Source organism: Trifolium pratense, linkage group LG3, assembly GCF_020283565.1.
Source record: "Trifolium pratense cultivar HEN17-A07 linkage group LG3, ARS_RC_1.1, whole genome shotgun sequence".
Taxonomy (NCBI): Eukaryota; Viridiplantae; Streptophyta; class Magnoliopsida; order Fabales; family Fabaceae; genus Trifolium; species Trifolium pratense.
The window spans coordinates 4,853,134-4,877,814 of NC_060061.1; the positions used below are offsets into that span (position 1 = coordinate 4,853,134).

The following is a 24,681-nucleotide window of genomic DNA, read 5'->3' on the forward strand; positions in this document are numbered from 1 at the left end:
GGAGATTAATTTTTTTTTATTATGGTATTAAATTTGTTGATAATTGATATTTTTTTACGATTATTGGAGATGCTCTATGCCGAATACATAAATCATATTATCAATAAAAATTATATGCATTGAGAATTTTCGTCTCATGGAACTTTTAAAGTCAGTGTAGATGGATCTCATGATCAAATCATTGATAACTCAGTCTGTGGAGCTCTTCCTCACTAAGCTCAATGTCCCTTGTTCCCCCACCCCCACTGTGTTGTTTGACGATATAAGTGTCATTGCATTGGCAAATAATAACTCAGTCTGTAGATTTGTTTTTTGTTTGAGAGAAGGTTCTGCAGAAAGCATCTCATTGTAGTTCATATTCCTGCAGTATGCTGACTTAATGACTGCCTTCTGCACCATTTAAAGCTCTAGGGTCAAAGTTCAACCTAATGTGACTCGCTCCTCATCGGTGAAATAGAAAATAATAACAATAATTCAATTTATCTATCAGGTGATAATGCGATATGAATACACTAATGCAACCGTTTAATATTTTTCAAATAAATCAAAGTCGAAGTAAAAATTAGAATCAAGACTAAAATGCCAATTATTCCCATATACAGGACCCAAAATTGTTACTACCTCCTCACAATTCACAATAACAATGCCCTTTCCATTAGATTGAATCTACACTAGTATGTCATGCCATCTTTGTTCCGTGCTGGTGGTTGATAAGGGTGCTCCAAAATGCTTAGTCTTGAACTAATCACCTCAGTCAGAACATCAATTCTAGTTTGCTTTGTAGGCATACATGTATCCGTGAAGCTTTCTTACTTCTTCTGATGACTCAATGAGTAAGTGATCCACATAGAGACAGATTGTAGACGCACTGAAACAATTCACATATTTAGTTAAATGCTTACAAAACAAAAACAGACAGACTGCAAAATCGAATTATGGCTTACGTGAGAGGACCAAATGGAAGCCAGATAACATCCCAACGGAACTTCGGCAACCTGCCAAAAAAATTATTATTTCATCACACATTAAATGATGAGAAGCACCTGAAATTGGGGATACAAACAGCGCAGGAAACACTACTGTGGAGTATGTTGAAAGAGCACTACAATAGGGCAAACTATTATTTTGTCCTTCATTCATACCATTATCATCACTAGAATAAAATTTGTGCATTCTTCTTTTATCTACTTTTCAATTTTATTCGGGTTCAATTGCAATTCATTCAGCATTCAGCTAGACAATCCAAACTGAATGCAACTAACATCCCAATGATGCAACAGTATCCTGCTATAAATTAAGTTCAATGATAGACCACTTAACTCTTTATCTATCTTGATAATTTGACCAACATTTTTGGTCTACCTTTATCTCTTACTAATGGATTATCCTTCGTCTGGTCAACCCTCCTTAGGAGTACGAGTCTTTTCCACACATGCCCATTCTACATAAAATAAGATTTATATCCAAAATAGATACACTGTGTCTGTGGGTTCTTATCAATTGGGCTCAATTTCCTATGGAATCAAGATATGTATCGTAAGATACTGACAACCATGATATAAAGTGTTAAAATTCCTCAAGTACTATTCTATTTAAATATTTCTTCCATCCTGCTTGGATCATATGGTTAACATACCCATTGATTTACCTGTCATCAGTATGATGAACGCATGTTACTTAAAACATGAGGCTTGTTGTGTTGCATATTCTTCAAATTTCACCTCTAAGTTGATACTTGCATACCAAGATGGTGTAAATCCATTCAAAAACTACCACATTGGTGCAAGTGAAAACATATTTATCAAAATGATTGAAGTCATATATGATGAATGACTTCTATCCAGTTAAAAATACAAAATAATAGAATTTAGAAGTTATATTTGTGACTTGTGAGCATGAAGAAAAATTAAAGTGCAAGTCATGCATAGCAAATAAGAATTCATAGTTTCTCTTGAAACATGATACAACTTAAAATTGAAGTTATATTTCTCATATACAATTGCAATTTTTCTATTGGATAGAAGTTGTATATCTCCTGTACAATTTATACTATTTTGGGGAAAGCCAAGTGTGTCCAAAGCTTGTCTCTAACACAACAACTTCCCATTTTATTATTTCACTATAACACCCACAAAAAGCATATATCATGGCACATGTCTAATATCTGTAAGAACATTTAGAACAAAGATGAATCCATATCAAGTATATAAAATGCATTTGTTGGTGCTTATCTAAGAACTCTACCTCGACATGTAGTTTAACCAGAAAATTGCCAGAACAATGTTAGTATACCACGAGTACCAGATCCATCTCCTGTGATGCATTGACTCATGACGCAGTCCTTTGACGGCAAACGAGCATGCTAAAATAGCCACCCAATCTGTATAAGTTATACTGTTAACAAAGTTTGCAGTGGTAGTCCTTAAATTTTGAAAAGGGAATAGCATATCATATTTCACCCTCAATTAGTACAAGCATAGAAAGAAGTCAAGGGGATGCAAACTCAATATAAAGGGTAAAAAATCCAAAATTATATAGTAAAATAACAGTACAATAAGAATCAAAGAAATAGGCCATGATATAAAATAGGAAGCAAGGTATGTTATTTGAACATAAAAGAGTTGACAACATATTTGACAACATATAAACGTATGAAAATACATCATTTATAACTATTGATTTGACACAGAAAGAGAGAAAAAACTAATACAAAACAAAATCGTATCTCCGCCGTATATAAATATGTTGTCAAACAACAAAATTGTTGTATAAATAACATTTATCATAGGAAGCTGAAGCATATGTATTAGATCCCCGACAAAAAGAGAAATGAACCTGCAGATATAATCACCCATGAGTAGATCTCCTCCGTGAAATAAGCATGATGCCGCTGTTCATCAAAAAACAAAGAATTGCAGCAACAAATTGAGTAAAAGAAATAACCATTAAATTCAGAAAATGATAAAACAAAAATTATTAGTTAGAAGACTACAGTTCTATAAATTTACAGGGGAAAAAAGAGTATTAATGCATAGCATTCCACATGTGTCCACTTCTAGAGGAACATGATCATAGATTAACTACCTAACAACTGATTTTACACATGAATCATTGTTACTTTGTCACAAGAAGTGGTTTTATTAAAACCGTTTTATAGTTACAATAGAAACTAGGATACTTACCAGTTCCCATGGAGATGAAACCTGGCGAATGATGGAGTACAAAAGAAACAGGATGTAACAGAAGAGTAGAGTCACAAATACAGCCTATTAAATCAAAAAACAAAAATAAGGTTAGCATGAGCTCAATATTTTATAGACAAGTGAAATATACAAATTGGTACTCGAAATCGTAAGCACCGATCAAAATAGTCCCTTAGTTTCGTGAATTGGCAAATACATCTCTGAATTGGCAAATTGGTAATCGAAATTGTAAGAACCAATCAAAATGACCCAAGGTTATGGCGTGACACCTTAAATGAACACGTTATATTTCATGTTGATCTCAAATCAATGTCTTACGGACTAATTTGCCTACGAACATTATGACAAAGACCTAATATAGTAAAAGAACATTAAAAGCTAACAGAGTGACTATCTATGAAGCACAGACACTCCTCTAATTAGGCGTGCCCGGCCTCTGACACCGACACAGAGGTATTCTTCTATGGGCACAAGCCCAAATTAATTTTATTTAGGCACACATACATAAATCTAAAAAAATTAAAGAAAAATAATTAAGTCACATCAATCAATATCATTTTAACTATTTCTCTTTAATTTTTTGCTTCTTTATGTGAGTGTGTCTAACACTATATATTTATACTTGTGCCTAGAGAAGTATTTCTCCACCGACACATAATGACTACATTGAATTGTGTCATTTTCTCAATTATTATCGATGTTAACGTGTTAGTGTCTTATCCGATGTCTGTGTCGGTGCTTTGTAGGTGACTATATTGACAGACACTATACACTTTGGAATATGAATTTGGCTATTGAGTGATTATAGATTTCAATAAATTTATGTATTGCATTGTGATTTGTATATGTACGTACCCTCCATAAGCGACTCTGTTGAGCTTGATTCCTTTCAAAATAACGAACCAACTCTTCTTGCTCTGAATATCAAAATCAAAATCAGCATTATTAACTAGAATTAAAAGATGACCCGATTCAAATAAAAAGAAAATTAAGAAAAAGTAGAAATGTTTGGAAGAGAAAGACCTTGAGAGTCGAGGGGGCGAGCGCCATCGTCATCGTGAATAGGAAGAGCGAATTTGTCATCATCTATTGAATTGCGGAACTTTCTTGCAAGCTTTTTCATTTTCTCACTTCTTTACTTTCCCGAACCACCACTTCGCCAATTTTGGAAATTCTACAATAAGAGTTTAATTTAATTTTCATAAACACTGTCGTGGTAAAACCGTAAAAGTAATTTTCAAAATAAAAATCAACTATTTATTAAAAATCCATCCAAACCAAATCAATGCGATTATGGTTGATTTGGTTTGTGCCATTTATTGCGATATAAAAAATATATAACAATATTACTAACTTGTTACAAAATAAACATAGGAAATTTTAATTTATTTTATTGTTTACATAGATATAATGTGCGTATACATAAAATGAATATACATAAGAATTTATTTTTAATACCAACAATATAGTTCTGGATCGCATAACAATATAGTTCTGGGTCGCGTAAAATGATATGTTTTGACAGTCTACTGTTTTATGGACTCAATTTGGGTTTGACTTGCTAAGTTGGACTAGGTAATAGATCGATTGCTACTAATAGCGTTAAGTATTGCAATTTAGTTTGGTTTATTTTTTTGAGATGAAAACCGCAAACCAAACTGTGCGGTTTAAACGAAAAATGATACGTGCGGTGAAAAAAAATTCAGCTTAGAGGGGGAAAACCCGCTTTGTATGCCCCACAGGTCCCCCGACGGAGATTAGAAATTCGATTTAGAGGGGAAAACCCACATTGTATACCCACAGGTTCCCCGACGGAGATTAGTCATCGCTAACGATGGTGAAAGTTTTGTATCAATATCATGGTAACAAAAAAAAATTGTCGCTTATTCATCAAAATCACTACATTTTTTTTATGGAAATAATGATTTCATAAAATAAAGATTTTCACTAGATGGATACATAGTACTCCCTCCGTCCCAAAAAGAATGACTCATTTTGAATATATGTACTATTCATATATATTGTTTTAACCATATTTTTCTACTAATAAATAAAAATAAATATTAACATATAAGATGTTGTTAGATTCGTCTCGATGAGTATTTTCAAAATATCAATTTTTTATAATTTTTACTATTATACAATTAAAGATATTAGTCGCCAAAGTTATGCATTGGCATGCGTGTTTCGGTCAACTGGGTCATTCTTTTTGGGACGGAGGGAGTATATACTATGACATGAAATGATATAACATCAATTATTTTTATACCACCAATTCAAACGTACACAGAAGTATATGTGCTAGAATAATTTTACACTCAGATCCAACAAGAATCTACTACTTCGTCACATCATTAAACTTTTGTTAAGAGTGTTTTGAATTTAATAGTTTATCGTTAGATTTCAGCTTAAACTCTTCACAACCACTAAATTTTATTCCAATGAATGTACATGAACGTTGACTTCCACAAGCTTATTATTTAAGAATTAAGAGTACTGTAAGCAAACTACAACTTCAACTGTATGGGATAGTATTTTACCCAGTTACTGCATGAATCCGGTAACAGTTTTATGACATTGCCAATTGAATTAGAACCACAACTATGATGATTTAGATGCTAATGAATAGCCCATTTAATTAATTTGGTGACTCAATTCAATTTCTCACCAGTTACTAAATACTGCAAATAAGTTGATACCCAATCTGGGTTTTACACGAGACCGGCTGCTGCTACCACTATCCAATATATTCAGTTATGTATATTGTCAGCAGATCGATTGATGTGCTATATATGGTTCTTGTATTCATGATCAATTGATAACCATAATTGATTATTGTACTCAAACCCTAAAGCAACAAGCAGGTATGACTCGTTACAGTTAGCAGCAAATCAGAACAAATTTCATTCCAATCTTTTTATCAAGATTTTAGTCATATCTTGCTTGTAAGTTGTAATGAACTGTATTCATTTTCTCAAAATATCCAAGGGCAGAAAAGGAAATAGGGTAACAAAAACATTGCACAGATGTTTAATCTTTTTCTAAGACAGACAAACAAAACAGAGAAAGAAAATTAAATTGTCATACAACATATGCTCAATGTCTCAATAAAATCAAATGTAAAAAACCGCATTAACTAAGCTAATCAGCATCAATCCTCATCATCAATAACCTTAGTGCCCAAACCTTTGAGCTCTTCCTTGGGGATTTCAACAACTGTGACAAGTGAGTAGAGCTCTTCCTTAGCATCCTCATCATCGTTTCTCTTGCGGGCAATGCGCACTCTAACCCTCCTTGGGACACTTCTGATCCCCTGGCTCCATATAGCTTTGTTCAACTTGACATCCACTCGGACATCATTGGTGCCCATAGCCTTTTGGGCAAACTTCCTTATCTCCTTGATCGCCTTAGGAGCCTTCTTCTTAAATGTGCTGTTTTGTATAATAACACACAATTACAAATACAATTCCATCTAACTATCACATATAAACAATATGAACCATATATCAGTCTAAACTCTCGCGAACATGTAATTTCATACCGATAAACCACACAAAAACCAGATAAATTAAAATGTATTGGAGAAAAGATCCTTCCATGTCAATAGACCAATACACACGGTAAGGAGTTGCAACAAGGTTATGCAATTGAAACTTCTTTATTACAATGTAACATCACTACAGGAAAATTCTAAGTCATCAACCATCAATATATTAATCCACACAAAATTATATTCTTCCCAATGTTTTGAATAACACAGATTCAGAAAACATCATTTTGCTATATGAAACACATTACCACATAGTATCTCATACATCATCAAAATGTAAAACAGAAGGGACTATAAAATAAATCTAAAAAGAAGTTTATTAGAATTACCAGCCATGGAGGCGTTTGTGGAGGTTGATGGTGTATTCCCTGGTAACAACCTCCTCTTTCCTACCGGCGCTGGTCTTCTCCACCATTTTCACCTGTGACCGACGGTAATCAGAGAAATGAATGATTCAATTCAACGTTTTGATTAACGATTCGGGAATATGAATCACATGAACAAGAAAGAGATGGTGAAGAGAACTTACCACGATCTAGATACAGAACACAGAAGGTGCGGAAGGAGGCAGACACGAGACGGTGATATGAGACAGAAAAGAAGGTTAAATATAAAACCTTAAAACCCTAATATATCTAATGGGCCTGATACAAACTATGGTTCGACTCGATCTATGGTTTTTCTTTTTTACCAATAATAATAATAATAATTTAATCAAATAATAATAATAATAATAATAATAATAATAATAATAATTTTAGTAACAAAATAAAATAAAATAATAATAATAATAATGTTATTTACAGGTTATTTTTTGTCTATGAATCTATTAATTATCTGATTGATTTAGTGTTTTTTTAATGAAACTATTAAACATATTTACGGTGTATTTTTTTGTCTACAAATCAAAATGAAAATAGAGAGTACTTTAGCCAAATCAACTAGTTTTTAATTATGTAAAGAGAATTAAGTGTCTCCGTTAACATAGTTCGGTTGATAGGGACATTGCATGTTCTTTGGCAAGCTTATTGAACATTTCCTTTGACTCGGCGAAAACTTTCCACACATCGTAGTCATTTTTCTCTTTGTTTTGTTGTTTTTGGTATCATTCCTCTTAGCTTTGTAACAAAAAAAACACTATTCTTAACATGTGTGTAATTAATCATTAACATTTGCTTATAATAATTGAGTTATGAGGAGTAAAAAAAAACCTTATTTAACAAATAACATTAACATAGATAATAATAGATAAATATTCTTCCTCGCCAATCGTGAGTCGTTTCACAAGCTGAAGAATGTTGCAATATGCAACAATGAGTATATGCATAATTTTAAGAAGAATGGTTGACTATTTATCCTTTTGGCGTGACTTTGTGGTTTTACCAAATTTTGTAGTGCCTATATCGTAGAGTTGTGGAGTGTGTTTAAAGGGTTGAAGTTGGCTAAAAGTAGAGCTTCACATTGATTCTGCAGTAATTGACAATTGTTAGCAACCCTTGTGGTAGCATTTTGGTGTCTACTAGTACTACGGGTCTTCGCTTGGTGCAAAATAACCTGTATTGCTATGTTAACATTCTCCTTTTTATAATATAAGAAAACAAGTTCAATCTAGCATAATTTTTTAATATACTATAATGAATAATCATATAAAACAACACATGATGTTCAATGAAATCTTGATTTTTTTTGGAAACAATCTCTGTTTATAACTCTGAAGTAGGTTGTATTAGTCAAATGCTTCATTTTTCTTTCACCTTCTTAAAGTATACAACACTGTTTAATAAAGTTATCATAAGGACATGCCATTTTCATTTTTATACAATTTTTTTAAAAACAGAAAACAAAGTAATATTTTTTAATTAAAACTGAACTTCAAAACGAAAAATGTTTTATAGAGCCAAACATGTCCTTATTTTTGCTTCTACCCACTTCCCATCACTATGAAAATCTTAGAATCTTCAAGTGCACAATCCATGAAATAAATAGAAGAATACCAATAAACGGTACAAAGATGCAGCGTCAATGTGCCATGTATCAAGATTGAAGAGCAATCTTATTCTGCCAGGATACCTGTCCAGGAACTGTGTCTACCAAAACTACTAGTTTGTGAAAAACTAGAAAACAGTCAGAGTCATAGTAAATACAATATTGCACCAGCATCCGTTTTTCTTTGTTGATGCAAGTGAAGCTACATGATGCAGTTCAGTGCAGCACAAATCAATATATAGATGTTTCAATTCAAGCTCAAAGTGGGACCACGTATAAGTAACACCTAACTTGCCTTCTAATCATAACTGACCTGTGTTTTACATAATCTACTCTTACAGTGTTGATATGTACTTTCAGTTCTGTTTTAGTAAAACAAAGAATCACACTGTTGGAAAACTTCTACTTCGTCACTCTGCTATTACTATGGCCACTGCGTGAATGTCTCCACAAACTAAGAGCCAATACTGCCAGCCCGGCAATCCCAGCTAAAATCTGCAATAGGGGAAAAAAGCAGCAAGCGATTAAGGATGTTTATTTATAATATAACCCACGCATAAATCTCCCTACGAGAGGCCTATAAGAACGGACCTTTGCTTCTCTGCCACAGTTTGTTCGAGTAGATTGGAATATTGATTTCAGGAATTTAAAAGTAGAAGACTTTGGCATAAGAATCACTGCAGTATACTGTTTTTTGCAAGGATAAGGCAATATTCTTTGTAGTGCCAACTGTGCAGTTGATGGTGTAAGGGATGATCTCACTTTTGACCGCCCTTCAGATTGAATCTGCAGCAGGATAGTTGCAGAATAAATAATTCTCATTTTTACGAAAAGGAGTAAATACGATTTCATAACCTGCGCTGCCATCATAACAGGCAACACACAAACAAATCATTTAATAGTATAGAAAAATGTTTATGTCTGGACGCACAGATATAATTTGACTTTCTAATCTAGATCATGAAAAACTGAATAGGTATTGGCATTAGATCATAGTAACTTTAAGAAGAAAAAAACATTTCAATGCCACATTTAATTGCCAAATCAAAATGGATTGTTAGGATATAAGAAAAATATCTTATAATATCTCTGTTATATCTTTGGAGTAATTTAGAGTAAATTCAATTATCTCTCAGGATTGATTTTCAAATTATTAGTGTAAAGAAATAATATAATTTAATTAATTGAGTATTTCTTTTATTAGTCATTCCTTTCCTATCGGGGAAAATCAAAATGCAAACATTGATCCTCATGGCAGACGGAATTTAAGATTATTGAGACAGAAAATACAAACAAAAAAGACAAAGTAATAGACACTAACTTCAAAAGAAGTGCCAACGTCACCGGAATAGACTCTTGATTGGTAGCTGTGTAAAATCCTGTCCAGCCAGTAATAATTTTCCTGAAAGAGCATGTGAAAATAAGAAAAAGAAAATTGAGAGGGTAATGTTACTTCCATGATCCATCCCTTTCATCCACAGTTCAGGATACCCTTGTAGATAAAGGAGAAGGAGATGTGAGAAGGAGGAGCTTTTGAATTTTATCATTGTTTAAAGTTGAGATGGGGGAAATTTGAATTTGTTTGTCTAGGTATATCTATTCTATATTTCTATGCCACTGATAGTGTAGAAAAGGCTATGATGCTAATGAAACAAACTTTAAGGCAAACCTGCAATCCATTTTCATGCGCTCTTTGCTCAATTTCAAGTACAGTTGAAACATCCTGTTCCGTAGGCCCTTCCTCTTGAAGACGCAACATTTCGTCCAAAGCAATATCTACCTGTAAATGGATTTACAAGACAGTAATTTTCAACATATAACAGCATAAAAAGTTTGCTTATTTAACATATGCAGAAGACTTGCCAGCTTGGAAGATATCTCTGGATCACATGAGAAATTTATGCTAATGTCTCCACGAACAATACCGGTTCTTGAGGGTTTATTGCCGCCAAGGAATACCGAAACACCTACAGAGTATATCTGGTGCATAGAGGTGAAACCTCAGAATTAATGTACCATATAAGACGACTGAAGGAAAATGCTGATAACAGATACACACCTGCCCATGCTTGAAACGGAGAACCTGCATTATCTTTGTTTCCAGAAGCTTGCTCAGGAACCCAACAAAGTGAATCTCTTCTACCTGCAAGTCATGCCCCAAACAGAACCAAACACAGTAGATACAAGTTGTTTGTAAGATGCAGTAAATACAAGTTTTTTATATAACTCCATGGATTCAGCAACTACGAAAGAAAGGAGCACAGACCATGGTCCCATTCTTCAGCTCCACAGGAAAGCATATCTGCACCAAACATTGTGCTTCCACCATGGGACTTCGGACCACTTCTCTACAATCAAAGAATATCGTTTATTTGGAAGATGCATTAACTGAATTCTTAAAAAGTGTTTCAGTATCAATTCACATTTGATGATGTGTCAAATATGCCCGTAACATACATATTGTCAGAAATATGCAATAGAGCAGAATATGCAGCCATTTAGAGATGTCAAAGCATGGTCATTTCTATTTTCCATTTGGAATAAACAGACTTATGCACTTTTAAATCCTTCACTATAAACAGACTTAATGTCTTTCAGGGAAGTAAATCTCAATATTTTTAAGAGTAGCAATTAAATCCATCTATCACTTTTCTCCTAATTATCAACTTTTTATTGTTTTACTTAAGATATTCATAATTGAATCACTTAAATCATTTGAAAACTTCTTCGTCTACAAACTACCAAAACAACAAATTTCACAAAAAATGCCCCAAATATTTACCTCTTTAAACCCTATACTAATATTCTGTATAATCTTTCAAATTCAGTCAAATTTCAATTAAACTTCTGGCTTCTGAACTACCAAAATTATTTCATATCCCAAATTCATCACAAACCCACAAATATTTGAAAAGAAAAATAGAATTTGGAAATCTTAAAAATTAGAGGGATTTGACTGGCTAGAAAAACCAAACTAGAGACCAAAAGTAGAGCTAGCCCAAAACACATATATAGTTCATTTCAGAGCCTAACAAAAATTTCACATATTATCCTGAAGTGACAAAACTACACAAAAATTATTCTAGTACCAATGTCTTCTGTTTGTGAATGCAATGCATTGCTGTACCTGTGGATGGTTGTTGGAAAAGTGAAAGGCAGTCCTTTCAGATCATCACGGTTAAAATGCATAATAGGTTCAGGAGGCTTTGGTATTCCACCCTGCATGGAAAGATATCAATTGGTATTAAAACTATTCAAGGTCTGCTGGCTTTTGGTAAGTGGATTTATACTCACTAGGTACTGCAATATTAAGGGCAGTGCAATAGTAGGATCCATGTTCCCAACAATCACAACAGTAAAAGCTGAAGGATCTCTGAAACATTTGCTGAAGTATTCACAAGCTTTAAGAGGATCAACCTTTTGTAGGTCACATTTTTTAATTGGCTGCATAACAAATATGTTGAAAGTCAAGAGTGGTTTATTCAGTATATGATTAAATTGACACAAGAAAAAAATCATACCCTAAAAAAATAGGAGTTTCCATAATTAATCTCCTTTACACGGTTCGTAAAAGCAGTATACGGATCCCTATCTTGAGCACAGACTGCTTCTTCAGCCATTTGCATCACTATTTTGACATCTTCTTCGCCTGGGGTTAAATTTGTTGTAAACAGCTGATAGACAAGCTGAAAAATAAATGAATAAAAATAGATTATATCAGTATAAGAAGAAAGAGATAGCACACATTGAAAAATAGAACTGATGTCTGTGCATAAGGGTGGAAGTCATAACATAACCACAGGAATCTTTGTGAAAAATCCCACAAGAAATAACACCAGTGAACTGTGATCAATATGATGCTAGACACGTCAAATTCTCCCGGATCCAACTATAAAAAGTGTGCATTCTTGATTAATATATAATAATGCAGGCCAATAGATTAACTTAGGCTGCGTTAAACAATTCAAATTATACAATAAACTGTGTTATGCATCAGAAGCATAGTGCACTCAGAAATGAGGGAATCAAAACATACTTTTTAGGAAAAGCTGGGGCCAAATAAATTTGAATGCTGCTCAGAAACTGAGTGGCTGAAAGCACTTGCAGAGAACAAATGAATACAGTACAAGAATGCTAACAAACCTAAACACACATCTGCTTTTGACTATATTAAGATGCATGCACTTTCAGGTGTTTAAGGATGAGGGGGGAAAAATAGAGAAGATAGAAGCGGTTGAATTTGGAATAATTTCAATCTGAAGCTGATGCAAGGATCGGAAGACTTTATGACACTGAGACAAGCACTTGTATGTAACATAATCTTGGAGAATTGTATCGTTGCCCACATAACCAAAAGCAGAAAAGCCAAAAATACAATTAAAGCTTTTGAATCTTTTGATCGATTACAAAGCACTAGGGTATATCTTAGAATCACAGTAACAACAAAATTACCTTATAACTTAAATATAGATGGAATTTATACATACAATTTATGCTATGTCAAGAAAATAATCATGAAGAAAAGGGGCAGAAAAATATTACTAATACATACTAATTTAAAGATAAAAATACTTGCTTCCTACTTTAAAACATAAAATGTAGTTGTATAATATAACAATGGTTTTTAATCTGTTATCTTGGTTGTGAGAAAAAGCATACTGCTTTATGTTGTGCTCATATAATGAAAGAGAGCGACATAATTTTACTAATTAAATCAAATATACCTGCAAGCCAGTTTCCAGGTCTGATGGTGAACAATCACCATAAAATGTTCTCATATATGCACCAATCTTGGTGCCAACTTCAGCTCTTTTGCCAGCAAGCATGTCCATTAGGACAGATGGTCTATAACCAAACACACCAATTTCCCCAGCAATGGTTGGTCCCATTGAACAAGAGAAATACTCGCTTTCAGGTAGTTCAGACAAGCCTCCGTATGAATAGCCTGTGAAGAGAACCTGTTGTGACACATCTGTAGATTAGAACTGATAATTTTCTGCTAAAATTATAACACCACAAAAATAATGGAACATCATTCATGCGGATAATGTATTAGCTTATGCCCAATAATAAATGTTTGTGTATAATATTTTCAAATGAAAGTAACTATGAAACAGAAAACTTATTTGACTTCGGAGTATGATGTCATTTCTATATATATGGGACGGGGAGGTGATATTATTTTTTTTTTTTATAAAAAAGAGGTGATATTATTTTTATATTCAACTTAAGTTGTATGAATTATAATAAGGGTAAATAGGGTTTTACCCCCCTGCAAAATAAACCAATTTTGCATTACCCCCTGCAAAAAAAAAACTTGGGATTACCCCCTGCAATATTAAGATTCTCTCTTTTTACCCCCCCTGCTTGACAACTTGGCATAGAATCTTTATTTTTTATGAGGTGGCATGCATATGTGGCATTTAATTTTTCTTTTTTTAATTTTTTTTTAATTTGTACATGTCATTTTTATTATTAAATAAACTAAAAATTAAAAAAATAATAATAAATTCTTTTCTAATTTCCCCTTCATCTCTACCACAATAACTTTCATCATTCAACAAGAACAACAACATCAACACCACCAAGAACAACAATATCAACAAAATCATCAACACCACCAAGAACAACAACAACATCAACAAAATCATCAACACCACCAAGAACAACAATCCAAAAAGAACCCAATTTTTTTTCATCTCGGTAAACCCAAAAACATAATCATAAATTTCTTTTGTTCTTCTATTCTTCATCCCTTTGCAACAACCCAATTTCTTCCTAACCCAAAAACATAATTCTTCTTCCCAATTCTTCATCCCATCAATTCAATCCCTAACCCATAAATTCAAAAACCCAGTTTCTGCCTTTATAGGAAATCCGGTTCCTAGTTCCTGCCTTTGTTCTTCATCAATCGTTTGTTTCAACGAATTCGGCGGAGTGATTCGGCGGATTTCTAGGTTTTATTTTAGAGAAAAAGGATTCTGAGATTCTAAGTTTGTGTTAGATAAAAAATAATTTTGGGTTTTGAGAAGAAGAATGAGAAGGAGAAAGATTTGTGTTATGTTACAGGAAAAGATTGTGAGTTTTTTTTTCTGTTGTTAGAAACAATGGATTAACATATCTTTTTGAATTAACATATTTTATTTTTAATAATTTTTTTTTGACACAATATTTTTTATTTTTTTAAAAACTAATTAAGTGGAATTTTTAAAATTTTGTCACCAATTTATTTAATAATAAAAATGACATGTGCAAATTAAAAAAATAAAAAAGAAATAAATGCCACATATGCATGCCACCTCATAAAAAATAAAGATTCTATGCCAAGTTGTCAAGCAGGGGGTAAAAAGAGAGAATCTTCATATTGCAGGGGGTAATCCCAAGTTTTTTTTTTGCAGGGGGGTAATGCAAAATTTGCTTATTTTGCAGGGGGGGTAAAACCCTATTTACCCTTATAATAATTATATTTTCAATTTTTCATTTCACACTGCACAAACTAGAGAAGCCAAAAGTGTCATTGCACCTAATTTTTTTTTTAAAAAATCATCCCATAAGTCATAGCATAGTTAGTATTGATTGCCAAATTAATTAAAATAAAAATCATTATAAATATATATAGACACACACCCCTTTAATGTATGGTAATTTAAAAATAAAATAAAGGTAAAAATATGTTTGTGGTCATATAAAATTATGATTTCCATTTTTTATTTTTAACTTGTAGCCGAATTCAATATTTCTTCTGTATGGTATCTGCAATTTGACCCGGGTTGGATTAGTTTGTGAAAACCCCAGGTTTAAGTTGCAATTTGACCTGACTAAACTCTATTAGGGATCATATCATATAATTTAACAAAATTTGAAGTTATCAATTCATAATAGTAATAATCTAACCAGATTGATACAGAAATCGGTCAATGTTTGTTTAGGAAAATATGTATGAACTATGATAAGCAATGCCGAGAAGAATCAAAACCTGATCATCAAGGAAGTCTGTACGCTTATAGCAGATCCGCATTCCATTTGACAGAATTAGTTCAGTAGCTGCAATATTTGGGTATTCCAATTCCTTCATAACATGCCTTATTTGGGGAAAATGATATTAAAATGTTATTCCCTAAACATAAGTTTTACTGGAAGAAAACTATCTAATTAGAAAACTTAGTCCATAGTTTAATAACTGATATACGAAGCCCTTCATTATATATATAATACAAACTGGTTAGGAATATAAACTGGCATCTTACTGCTTAGGACAATCAAGATATTAATGAAACACAGTCTAATGAAAAAGTAAATGAAAATAGCTAAAAAAGAAAAGGCATAAACAATTGGCTCCTAGGGAAAACCAAGTAAGTAGATTTTAAACTTTTCTCTGAAGGTTCTGAAATAAATTTGAAATTGTTATTATGACAAGATCTTCATGGGGTATTAGAATGAAGGAAAAGTACACCCAAACAACTAAAGTTATTGCCTACAAAGGAAAGAGAATTTCCATTACTTTCATTACATGAATCCAACTCTAAATAAGAAGTTAGTCAAGTTACAAAAGAACCGCTAAAGCTTCATGTTTATCACATTACAAAAATGAGGTGCTCCAGAAATCAGAGAGCAAATAAGTATGTAGGCAAATGAAAGTGTAATGTACAAGATAGAGAAATGTATTCCTCTTTAAACTCACCCCATATTTGGTTTTGTAGTGACAATTTCTTCTGGAATATGGTCATCATCCCACGGAGAAATTCCACCCTTTTCCTCAAGAAGATTGACTTTCTTAACAACATTTTTCAGATCATCAGACACAGCAATTGCTCGGGGCTCAATGGTCTTTATGACACAGCTACAAGAGGTCCGTAATTTCTCAGAACATTTAGAGACCTCTAATGCTGATATATCTGAGGCATATAAATTTATATAAATAACTAAACTATCTAGATACATCCAGAAATTTGATATCAGAATTCAGAAGACAAAAAAAAAAAGCACACGATATATCAACTCACGTGGTAGAAGAGTCTTTTGGAGTTGAGCTTCATATTCAATACCAACAACAGGTTCATTGTGGAGAAAATGCTGCACGAACAAAAGAATATTATACCCAAAACAATGCACAGTTTGTTATTACCCATTTTAATGTAAACAAAGAAATATAATATACTTGTAGATATTCATCTCTCAAACTGGTAGATTGAATTTGATCTCGCTCCAAATAGGCAGATTCAATCTCTGACATCAGCAGTGCGCGGACTATAGATATTTCACGATCTGAAAAGCCATGAAGCCTCACCCTTGCAACCTAAAATATAACTGTCGTAAATTTTGAAAGAAAAAGGGAGAAAAGAAAGAAAGTGAAAGATAAAAAGAGAGAAAAATGAAATGCAGCTTCTCATATCAAAGGTAAAAGCACCTCTATTAACATTGATTCCAGGGCTTCAAGAGTTCCTTTTCCTCTACATGATGAAGTTATAATATTGGCCTTTACTGGACGGACTAGAACATCAGCAGAAGCTGAGCATGAGAAATAGGGTGGATCTTTCCTACGGGATATTTTAAAGAATCTCTGGTTTAATGCATACAGGAACATGGATTCTGCAAGTAAATCTCTGTAGTCTTTTACTGTTTTAAGCTCATTTGCTGGCATCTTATAACTAATCATAACTGCAGACTGTTATTGGACAAGCGCAGAGTAACATGTTAGTTTCCAAGCAAGACAAATTTACTGGCAAAAACCGGGAAAATTGCCAAAAGTTAATGGTTCGTTACTTACTTACCCCAGCAGCTTCAGATTCAACAAAACAAGAAAACCGTGGCTCATCATGTGATGGAACCTGGAATGTTGGTACAGGTGGAGGATCAGGTGCTGGAATTTTCTGGCCAAAATGAGTCTTTATCAACTCAACTACACTCTGAAATTGGAAGAGGGAAAGAGGTTAGTAGAAACAACTAACTAACCAAACAACACAGTCATAATATAAAAAGAACGAAAAATAACAAAAACAACCTGTGTATCAGAAAAATCTCCAACTGCTATGACAGCCATATTACATAAATGGTACCATTTCTTGTAAAAATGCCTCACAGTCTCAGGAGAAACCGTCCGAATCACTTTCTCAAGTCCAATTGGTAACCTTTCAGCATACTGCAATCAATTAAACGCTTTATGCATCAACACATATAATACCCAAAAATCACCTCTAAGTAACCTACAATACAAAATCATCTTAACATTGACTAATAGCAGCAAGAATCGGTTTCACTTTCATGTACCTTTGAACCTTCCATCAGCAAAATCCAATGAGCATCCTGCAGCCTCCCGGTTGCATTTCTGCTTCCCCTGTATTCTTCCATGACAGCTCCTCTTTCTTTCTCCAAGTCATCTTTCGATACTCGAATCTGCACAGAACAATCTAATTACAACAAATAAAAACTAGAAAGAAAATAAAATAAAATAAAATAAAGCATTCCAGAATCCAAAAAGGAAACTAAAGATAAATTAATGTTAGAATGATAACTTTTTATAAAGATAAAGTTAGTGTTAGAATGATAACTTTTTATATTTTTTAGGTATTAAATGCACAAGTTTCAAGATAAAACTTCTTTATTAGTATGCTTAACTAGTGCCTCGATGCACTGTTTAGTATTTTCCAAAGAACATAACATAATTTGGTGTAGTTGTTGTTAGGTCTGTCTGGATAATCAACTTAATTAAGCAATTTTGTAAGTTAAACTAAATTCATATAAGCTATAAGCTGTTTTCATATACAATCTCATAAAACATATAGAATATAAGCTGAAAACATCTTATAGATATGTCACAAGTGCTAATGTTAGTAAATAAGCTTAAATAAGTCAATCTCTAATATACCTCGGAACTAAATTCTGCCAAAACCGAAATGGCCTGAGACAAAAGCTCCGGCTTATCAACGGGAACCAACAGCTCGTAAACGGTATCATCAGAAGATGTAACCGCATTCTGACAAGCGCCAAATTCAGCTCCAATACTTTCAAGGAACTTAACAATATCATGATTATTATATCTCGTCGTAGCACTAAAAGCAAGATGCTCAACAATGTGAGCAACTCCACGTTCATCTTCTTCTTCAAGAACTGATCTGCGCGATTCAGCGCATAACAATAAAAAAATTAATCGAAGAATTAAGCGAAATAATGAATTGGAATTTGGAAGAAGAAAAAAACGATTGATGAGTTAGGTTAATTAATTAATTACCCGACTCTGACGGCAAGTGCAAGAGCGGCTCTCATACGTGGTTTGGAATTGCAACGAACGTAGTAGCGAAGGCCGTTATCGAGTGTGCCGAAGTCGACGCCGACTGGTTGATGAGTGAGGAGTTGGTTCATGTCGGTGTTAACGAGTTTCAGCGATCGGAACCTTTGTTTTTTTGAGATCGGAGCTGCTGCTTCTGATGGAAGTAATTCCATTTTGCCTTCACTGTCACGAGAGTCCAAACCAAATTCAATCGACGCAATATCTAATTTAGGAATAAATAAATAAACATTTAACCACTCAGACTCAGTGCAAGTGACGTTACTACCACTCTGCGTTTGAGTTCTATTTTCTTCCTTTCTGGTGTATTCCTTTTGAAAACCACTTTGCATATACTAGTTCTAGAGTTGAAACTTCAAACACACGATGTAAATTCATTGGGAAAAAAAAATAACACGCGCTCTACTTTTCACCCGTCATCCCTACTTCCTACCAAAAGGTTAAAATATTTTATAAGGAAATGAGGTTCATAATATAATATAAGTAAAATTTGATCAATCATTTTAGAATACTTCATTAATTACTTAAATTCAATGATTTGGTTTATTTTGACACAAAAGAATGTATATGGTTATGGTTTGTTTTTTTTTTTGTAAGATGTGGTTATGGTTGTTTAAATGAATACAATAAGGGGTTATAATTTTATTAATCACCATTAACTAACTAACCACGACTTAATCTTCAAAAAAAAAAAAACTAGCCATAATTTCGAAGTGTATTGATTGTGATTTTCATACATTGTCTATTATGATCGTTATATGAATTGTTATGGACTAGGTCAATCCATTCAACGAGAATCTACTATGTATAATGTTATAAACACACTCATATTTATGATATGTTTAGAGACACATTTGTCACCCAAGACGGTTGTCAAATTAGGGTTTTCATCCGAAAAATTTCAAGTACATATTCTCTAAATCTTAAAATTTCACATTCACGACTTATCACTGACTTGATAGTTAGAGTGTTTGAAGGTACATCAAATTTGTTATGGAGCAATCATCGTCCTCAACCACTCAATGTCTCTCGGACTGTATATCAAGGTCACTCTAGATCATTTGTGCATTTGCAAATCTTAAACCCATCTCAAAGTGAGGAGTAGCCCTAGAGTTTAGGGAGGGTAGGGAATGTGCGGAGGATGCTTCCCCGCTCCCCGCTCCCAAATTTGTTCCTCGTCCCCGCCCTCGATTTCCACCACGGAGGAATATTCTTCCCCATCCCGACGATATCCACGGACTACGAAAATTAACAAAATTTCTAGCATATTAACTATTTTTTATAAAAAGCAATTAAAAAAAACATGTCAAGTTATATAAGTATATAACTCAAATAATATGGTCGAAGTCGAGGAACTCACGGTGGTGGAGGGTACTTCCCCGATCCCCGCCTCAAAATGTCTTTAGGGAAAGTTTCCCCTACATTCCCGAGTCACCAATGCTTAGTTTCACCAATGGTTATGGAAAACTCGAAGTCACCAATGCTTAGTTTCAGAGTTGGATATAAATAGAAGATAATCAAATGGTACATCCAAAATCCTCAAGTAAAAAAGAAAGAAAAAAACTTGTTTCGCAAAGGTGTGCAAAAAGAAAAATAAAATATGATGACAACTCCGTCTTTTGGAATAAGAAATTTAGTACTGACTCTAATAAAGCTTATAAGCTTTGGCACCTCCAAAAAATGACAGTTGTGGATGCCCAAAGACAAATTCCAACTATGAGTAAGTCCAATAAGCTAGCTTATAGCTTATTGAATTAGCTTATAAGCTTGTTTGAAAAAATGTGAAGTGTTTGGTAACGAGTTTCTCTAACTAGCTTATAGTATTTTTTGAGATGCTATTTCAAGAGTAGCGTATGAGCTTATAGCTTATAATTTTTTCATTTTATTCCATATTTACCCTCATTAATTTTTATTTTTTTTAAAAAAAATTATAATAACTACCCACTAACACTTACAAAAAAAAACTATCCACTAACCATGTATTTTTATGTCATTTTGTACTTACAACAGCTAAATTTGTCAAACACTTTAATTTTATTATATTAGTTTATTTTTACCAAACAGAGCCTATATATATATAAAAAAAAAGCTTGTATCACACGGATGGTTAAAACCTATGTAGCAAGGGTACTCCTAAAATTGTAAAGTATCCGTACCGGGTACGTACCAGTACCGAATACTACATGGTACTCGTATGGTACGCACCGATTCCGTACCCATTTTTATTTGGTTGAATTATGATGATTAATATGGAAAAAACATATTGACGGTTGAAAAATCTCTTAAAATATTATAATTTTTTATTATATTTCAATTATCTCTCATTTTTTATGAAAATAGTTGAGACGATGGACAAAAAAAATTAAATCTTCAAAGTATGATGATAATAATTCACTTAAAAATAACTTTTCTAATATTTTATATTAACGTACCAGTACCTTAAATTTTCTAAAAATGTCGTACCGCGTACCCGTACCGGATACGGTACCCGTACCTAGGCAACATAACATTTCTCCAGTAGCCAATGCTAATTGAGGAGATGGCTCGACATAGGATCATATACTTATATTTGTGCATTTCGTTTCTATTACCAGTATAACTGCAGTTTTAAATAGGAAATAATATATGCACTGCACCAATAGCAATGACACAACAACAGTTTTTCTTTTGACAGAACAGAACACACAACACCAATTGATATGTACCAAAACTTAAAATCATATAAAAAGACAGCGTTTCATTTCAAATATAACCTTGAGAAAAACCAAGTAGCAAAGAAGAAATATTTTTGGTGCATAAACAAAATAGACTTTGAATCAACTCAATTAAATAGAGTAGAATAAAACTGAATCAATCATATTAAGAAAATTCTATAGGGACATCAAAAGGTAAGAAAAAGAAACGAAAAAGGAAAAGAAAAACAAAGATACGATCATGGTATCGATGCCATTTTGTAATAGGCTCAGCCCCATGCCATTTATAAAATCACCAAGTTCAATGAATTGAGCAATAGCTGAAATGAACAAATTGAAAAGCAAAAGTCTGCTTCAAAAATACAGATTTTTATTAAAACATATGTACAAATATACATGTGGAAGAACAACAAGGATGAATAATCCAATAATGTACATAACTCTCGCAACGAGTGAGCATTGATCATGACCAGTTCAAAGATCTACATACAAATATATACAGAAAGTGGAAGAAAAAACTTATCCACAAGATATTAACTATTACCTATGATATTTTACACTAATCCACACAACAGAACCAACGCGACTTCTTGTTTACGTGATTTCCTAGTTTGCAATACACTTCAGAAAATGTTTGCATTGATATTTTGTGTCGTTTTAATGTCTGCGGCTTACTCTTACTCCATGAAGCTGCTTTGACACAATTTATTCAAAATATTTCAAAGTCCTAATCCTAAAAGGAACACAATCTAGATGCCATCAGAAACCCAAGTATCTTTGATTCCTTCTTTCCATATTCCCCATCTCCATCTAACTCCAGGAAATTTGGTTCTGCACGCGGAGATGAGGTTTCCAGCAACACAAGGATCAACATCACTGTGGATGAGCAGAGAAACGCCTCCCAATTGGGTGCATTTATCTAAAACAGAGAAAATAAATGCAAGAGTAAACTCAATTTCAAGTACCACGATATACGCAACAAGCTCTTTCAATGTCTTAGTCTCAATCCCATTTTCCAAACTTCCCCTGCAGAAAGAACTCTCCATCACACGCCAAGCCTCAGAACCTAAACTAAGATATCTTATATTGGGGAAATAATTCAGCAACATATCAAGGCCAAACTCTCTTACTTGATCAGCTCCAACATCTACAACTCTCGGTGTTTTTCGTACAAAATCTAAGCTAAGTCTCTCTACTGCTACACAACGCTGAAACATGCTTAAAATGTAACCAAGAGAGAAGCATTCCACTTCAAGTTGAAGGCATTGTATGTTACCACAGTTTTTCAACACTAGCTCATCAGTGTTCTCAAGAGAGAGATTGAAATTTGACAAGGAAGGTGCTTCAAGGAAAAGCAACCTAGGCTTGATACACTTGAGATGAAAATCAACAAGACTAGGTGCCGATATATTCAAAGAAAGAGGAGCATTGGAAACCGACCATTGACAAGTCCGAAGGTGTGGGAGATTTATCTTAGGCTCTTTAAGTCCTCCAACACCAATAAGATTAAGTTGTGTAAGATTGGGGAAACAAGTATTGAGCATATTCAAATCCTCGTCATCCAATCTCACAAACTCAAGAGTCAAATTGGTCAGCGTCGGCATCAAACACAAACCATCCACAACTAACCAAGCGTTCCTAACCACCAATTGCACAAGACCATGGCCTGCAACACAAAGGAAACAAAATTACTAAAAGGTTTTAAACAAGATTTCCAACCACAGTCACAGCCAGAACATCAAGGTTCATGATTTATTGACCAGGGTTTTAAATAAATAAACCAGTGCCGTTAAATACCGGCTAACGGCTATACTAATACCATAGATCCACGCCACGACAGTACTATAGCGCAAGTAATTTGAACAAATTACTATTGTTCCGCGATAATGTTGTGCTATTCGCAATTGACAACAACGGTCACACCAGAATATAACAAACATAACGGTTCTTTATGTTTCCAATCACAATTGAGGTCTCATTGCAGCTGCATCATAGCATATGAAAGCAATTTTTGGCAAGATCAATAATTGCAATGCAATTGTAATATAAAACCTTGCTTATTAAACAATAAATAAATAAATAAGATTAAATTGGAATTGATAAATGATAATTGAGAAATGAGAATTAAGAAACTAACAAGTAGAAGAGATGAGAGATAACGCTTGTGACTGTCTCCAACAAGATTGAACCCAGAAATCAGAAACAGAGAGCGACTTAATCGATTTAGAAAGAGAAGGAAGCCAATCTTGAATGAAATTGAAGTCGGTTAGGTGAAGATCATCAGATTCATCTTCAACATCATCAAACGAAATACCACCGAGAGATCGATCAACGCCGAGAGAAACAGATTCAAGATTAGGTGATCGGAGAACGAGGTTCTTCAAAACGGTTTTGAAAGGTGTGATGAGGTGTTTAGTTTCCGGTGATCGGGATTTGAGATAACGTGACATTGAACAGACTAAGGTCAACGAACGTACTTCGTATGAGGCTTCGTTTAACGTGTTTGATACGACTCTGCATCGTGCTAGATCAGTGGAGTCTTTTAGGCGACTCAGAATTTCTATTACCAGAGGAGAAGGTAGATTCTCCATCAACGGTGTTGAATTTGCACCGGCACGGCGCGACACGACGATGACCGGTGTGCGATTTATTTGCGCGTGTTTTGCGTGGGTGTTAGATTTTGCATTTTAATAGTGCTCGATCATTGATTTTCATTAAGAGTTTAATTGCTGTGCACCGTCGGTGTAAATTTTTTTTACACATACATCCAATGATGCGTTGCCACATCATTTAATGAATGTGACACATCATGTGTTTTTAATGACCATACATGATGTGTCTGTATATTATTGGACGCATGTGCAAAATATCTTTACACCGACGGTGCATATAAATTAAATTCTTTCATTAAAGATAATGTTAATTAGTGCTATTGTATTGTGACACTAATAAATGAACGAAAAA

At 33.6% G+C, this 24,681-nt stretch overlaps 4 protein-coding genes across 4 annotated transcripts; all 4 read right to left on the minus strand.

Annotated features, from left to right (window-relative positions):
• Nucleotides 1–508: 508 nt before the first annotated feature.
• Nucleotides 509–4,386, minus strand: LOC123915551. Its single transcript, XM_045966710.1, has 7 exons — nucleotides 4,227–4,386; nucleotides 4,059–4,120; nucleotides 3,183–3,266; nucleotides 2,836–2,890; nucleotides 2,245–2,380; nucleotides 945–995; nucleotides 509–868 (listed from the first exon to the last, which is right to left on the minus strand). The coding sequence occupies exons 1-7, from the start codon at nucleotides 4,324–4,326 to the stop codon at nucleotides 769–771; spliced, it is 588 nt and encodes a 195-aa protein (XP_045822666.1). The 5' UTR covers nucleotides 4,327–4,386; the 3' UTR covers nucleotides 509–768.
• Nucleotides 4,387–6,142: 1,756 nt separating this feature from the next.
• LOC123915552 (60S ribosomal protein L31) lies at nucleotides 6,143–7,424 on the minus strand. The gene is made up of 3 exons (XM_045966711.1): nucleotides 7,283–7,424; nucleotides 7,083–7,174; nucleotides 6,143–6,634 (listed from the first exon to the last, which is right to left on the minus strand). Exons 2-3 carry the CDS (start codon nucleotides 7,166–7,168, stop codon nucleotides 6,355–6,357), a joined length of 366 nt encoding a protein of 121 aa, XP_045822667.1. The 5' UTR covers nucleotides 7,169–7,174; nucleotides 7,283–7,424; the 3' UTR covers nucleotides 6,143–6,354.
• Nucleotides 7,425–8,783: 1,359 nt separating this feature from the next.
• LOC123915553 (zinc protease PQQL-like) lies at nucleotides 8,784–19,471 on the minus strand. Its single transcript, XM_045966712.1, has 21 exons — nucleotides 18,968–19,471; nucleotides 18,605–18,851; nucleotides 18,007–18,132; nucleotides 17,741–17,878; nucleotides 17,511–17,645; nucleotides 17,147–17,404; nucleotides 16,898–17,035; nucleotides 16,743–16,812; nucleotides 16,421–16,634; nucleotides 15,716–15,821; nucleotides 13,464–13,697; nucleotides 12,261–12,425; nucleotides 12,034–12,183; nucleotides 11,867–11,958; nucleotides 11,006–11,087; nucleotides 10,799–10,882; nucleotides 10,603–10,719; nucleotides 10,409–10,519; nucleotides 10,061–10,141; nucleotides 9,331–9,525; nucleotides 8,784–9,234 (listed from the first exon to the last, which is right to left on the minus strand). Exons 1-21 carry the CDS (start codon nucleotides 19,354–19,356, stop codon nucleotides 9,142–9,144), a joined length of 3,225 nt encoding a protein of 1,074 aa, XP_045822668.1. The 5' UTR covers nucleotides 19,357–19,471; the 3' UTR covers nucleotides 8,784–9,141.
• Nucleotides 19,472–22,067: 2,596 nt separating this feature from the next.
• LOC123915554 (F-box/LRR-repeat protein At4g29420) lies at nucleotides 22,068–24,435 on the minus strand. Its single transcript, XM_045966713.1, has 2 exons — nucleotides 23,855–24,435; nucleotides 22,068–23,383 (listed from the first exon to the last, which is right to left on the minus strand). Exons 1-2 carry the CDS (start codon nucleotides 24,306–24,308, stop codon nucleotides 22,467–22,469), a joined length of 1,371 nt encoding a protein of 456 aa, XP_045822669.1. The 5' UTR covers nucleotides 24,309–24,435; the 3' UTR covers nucleotides 22,068–22,466.
• Between the last annotated feature and the right edge of the window lie 246 nt (nucleotides 24,436–24,681).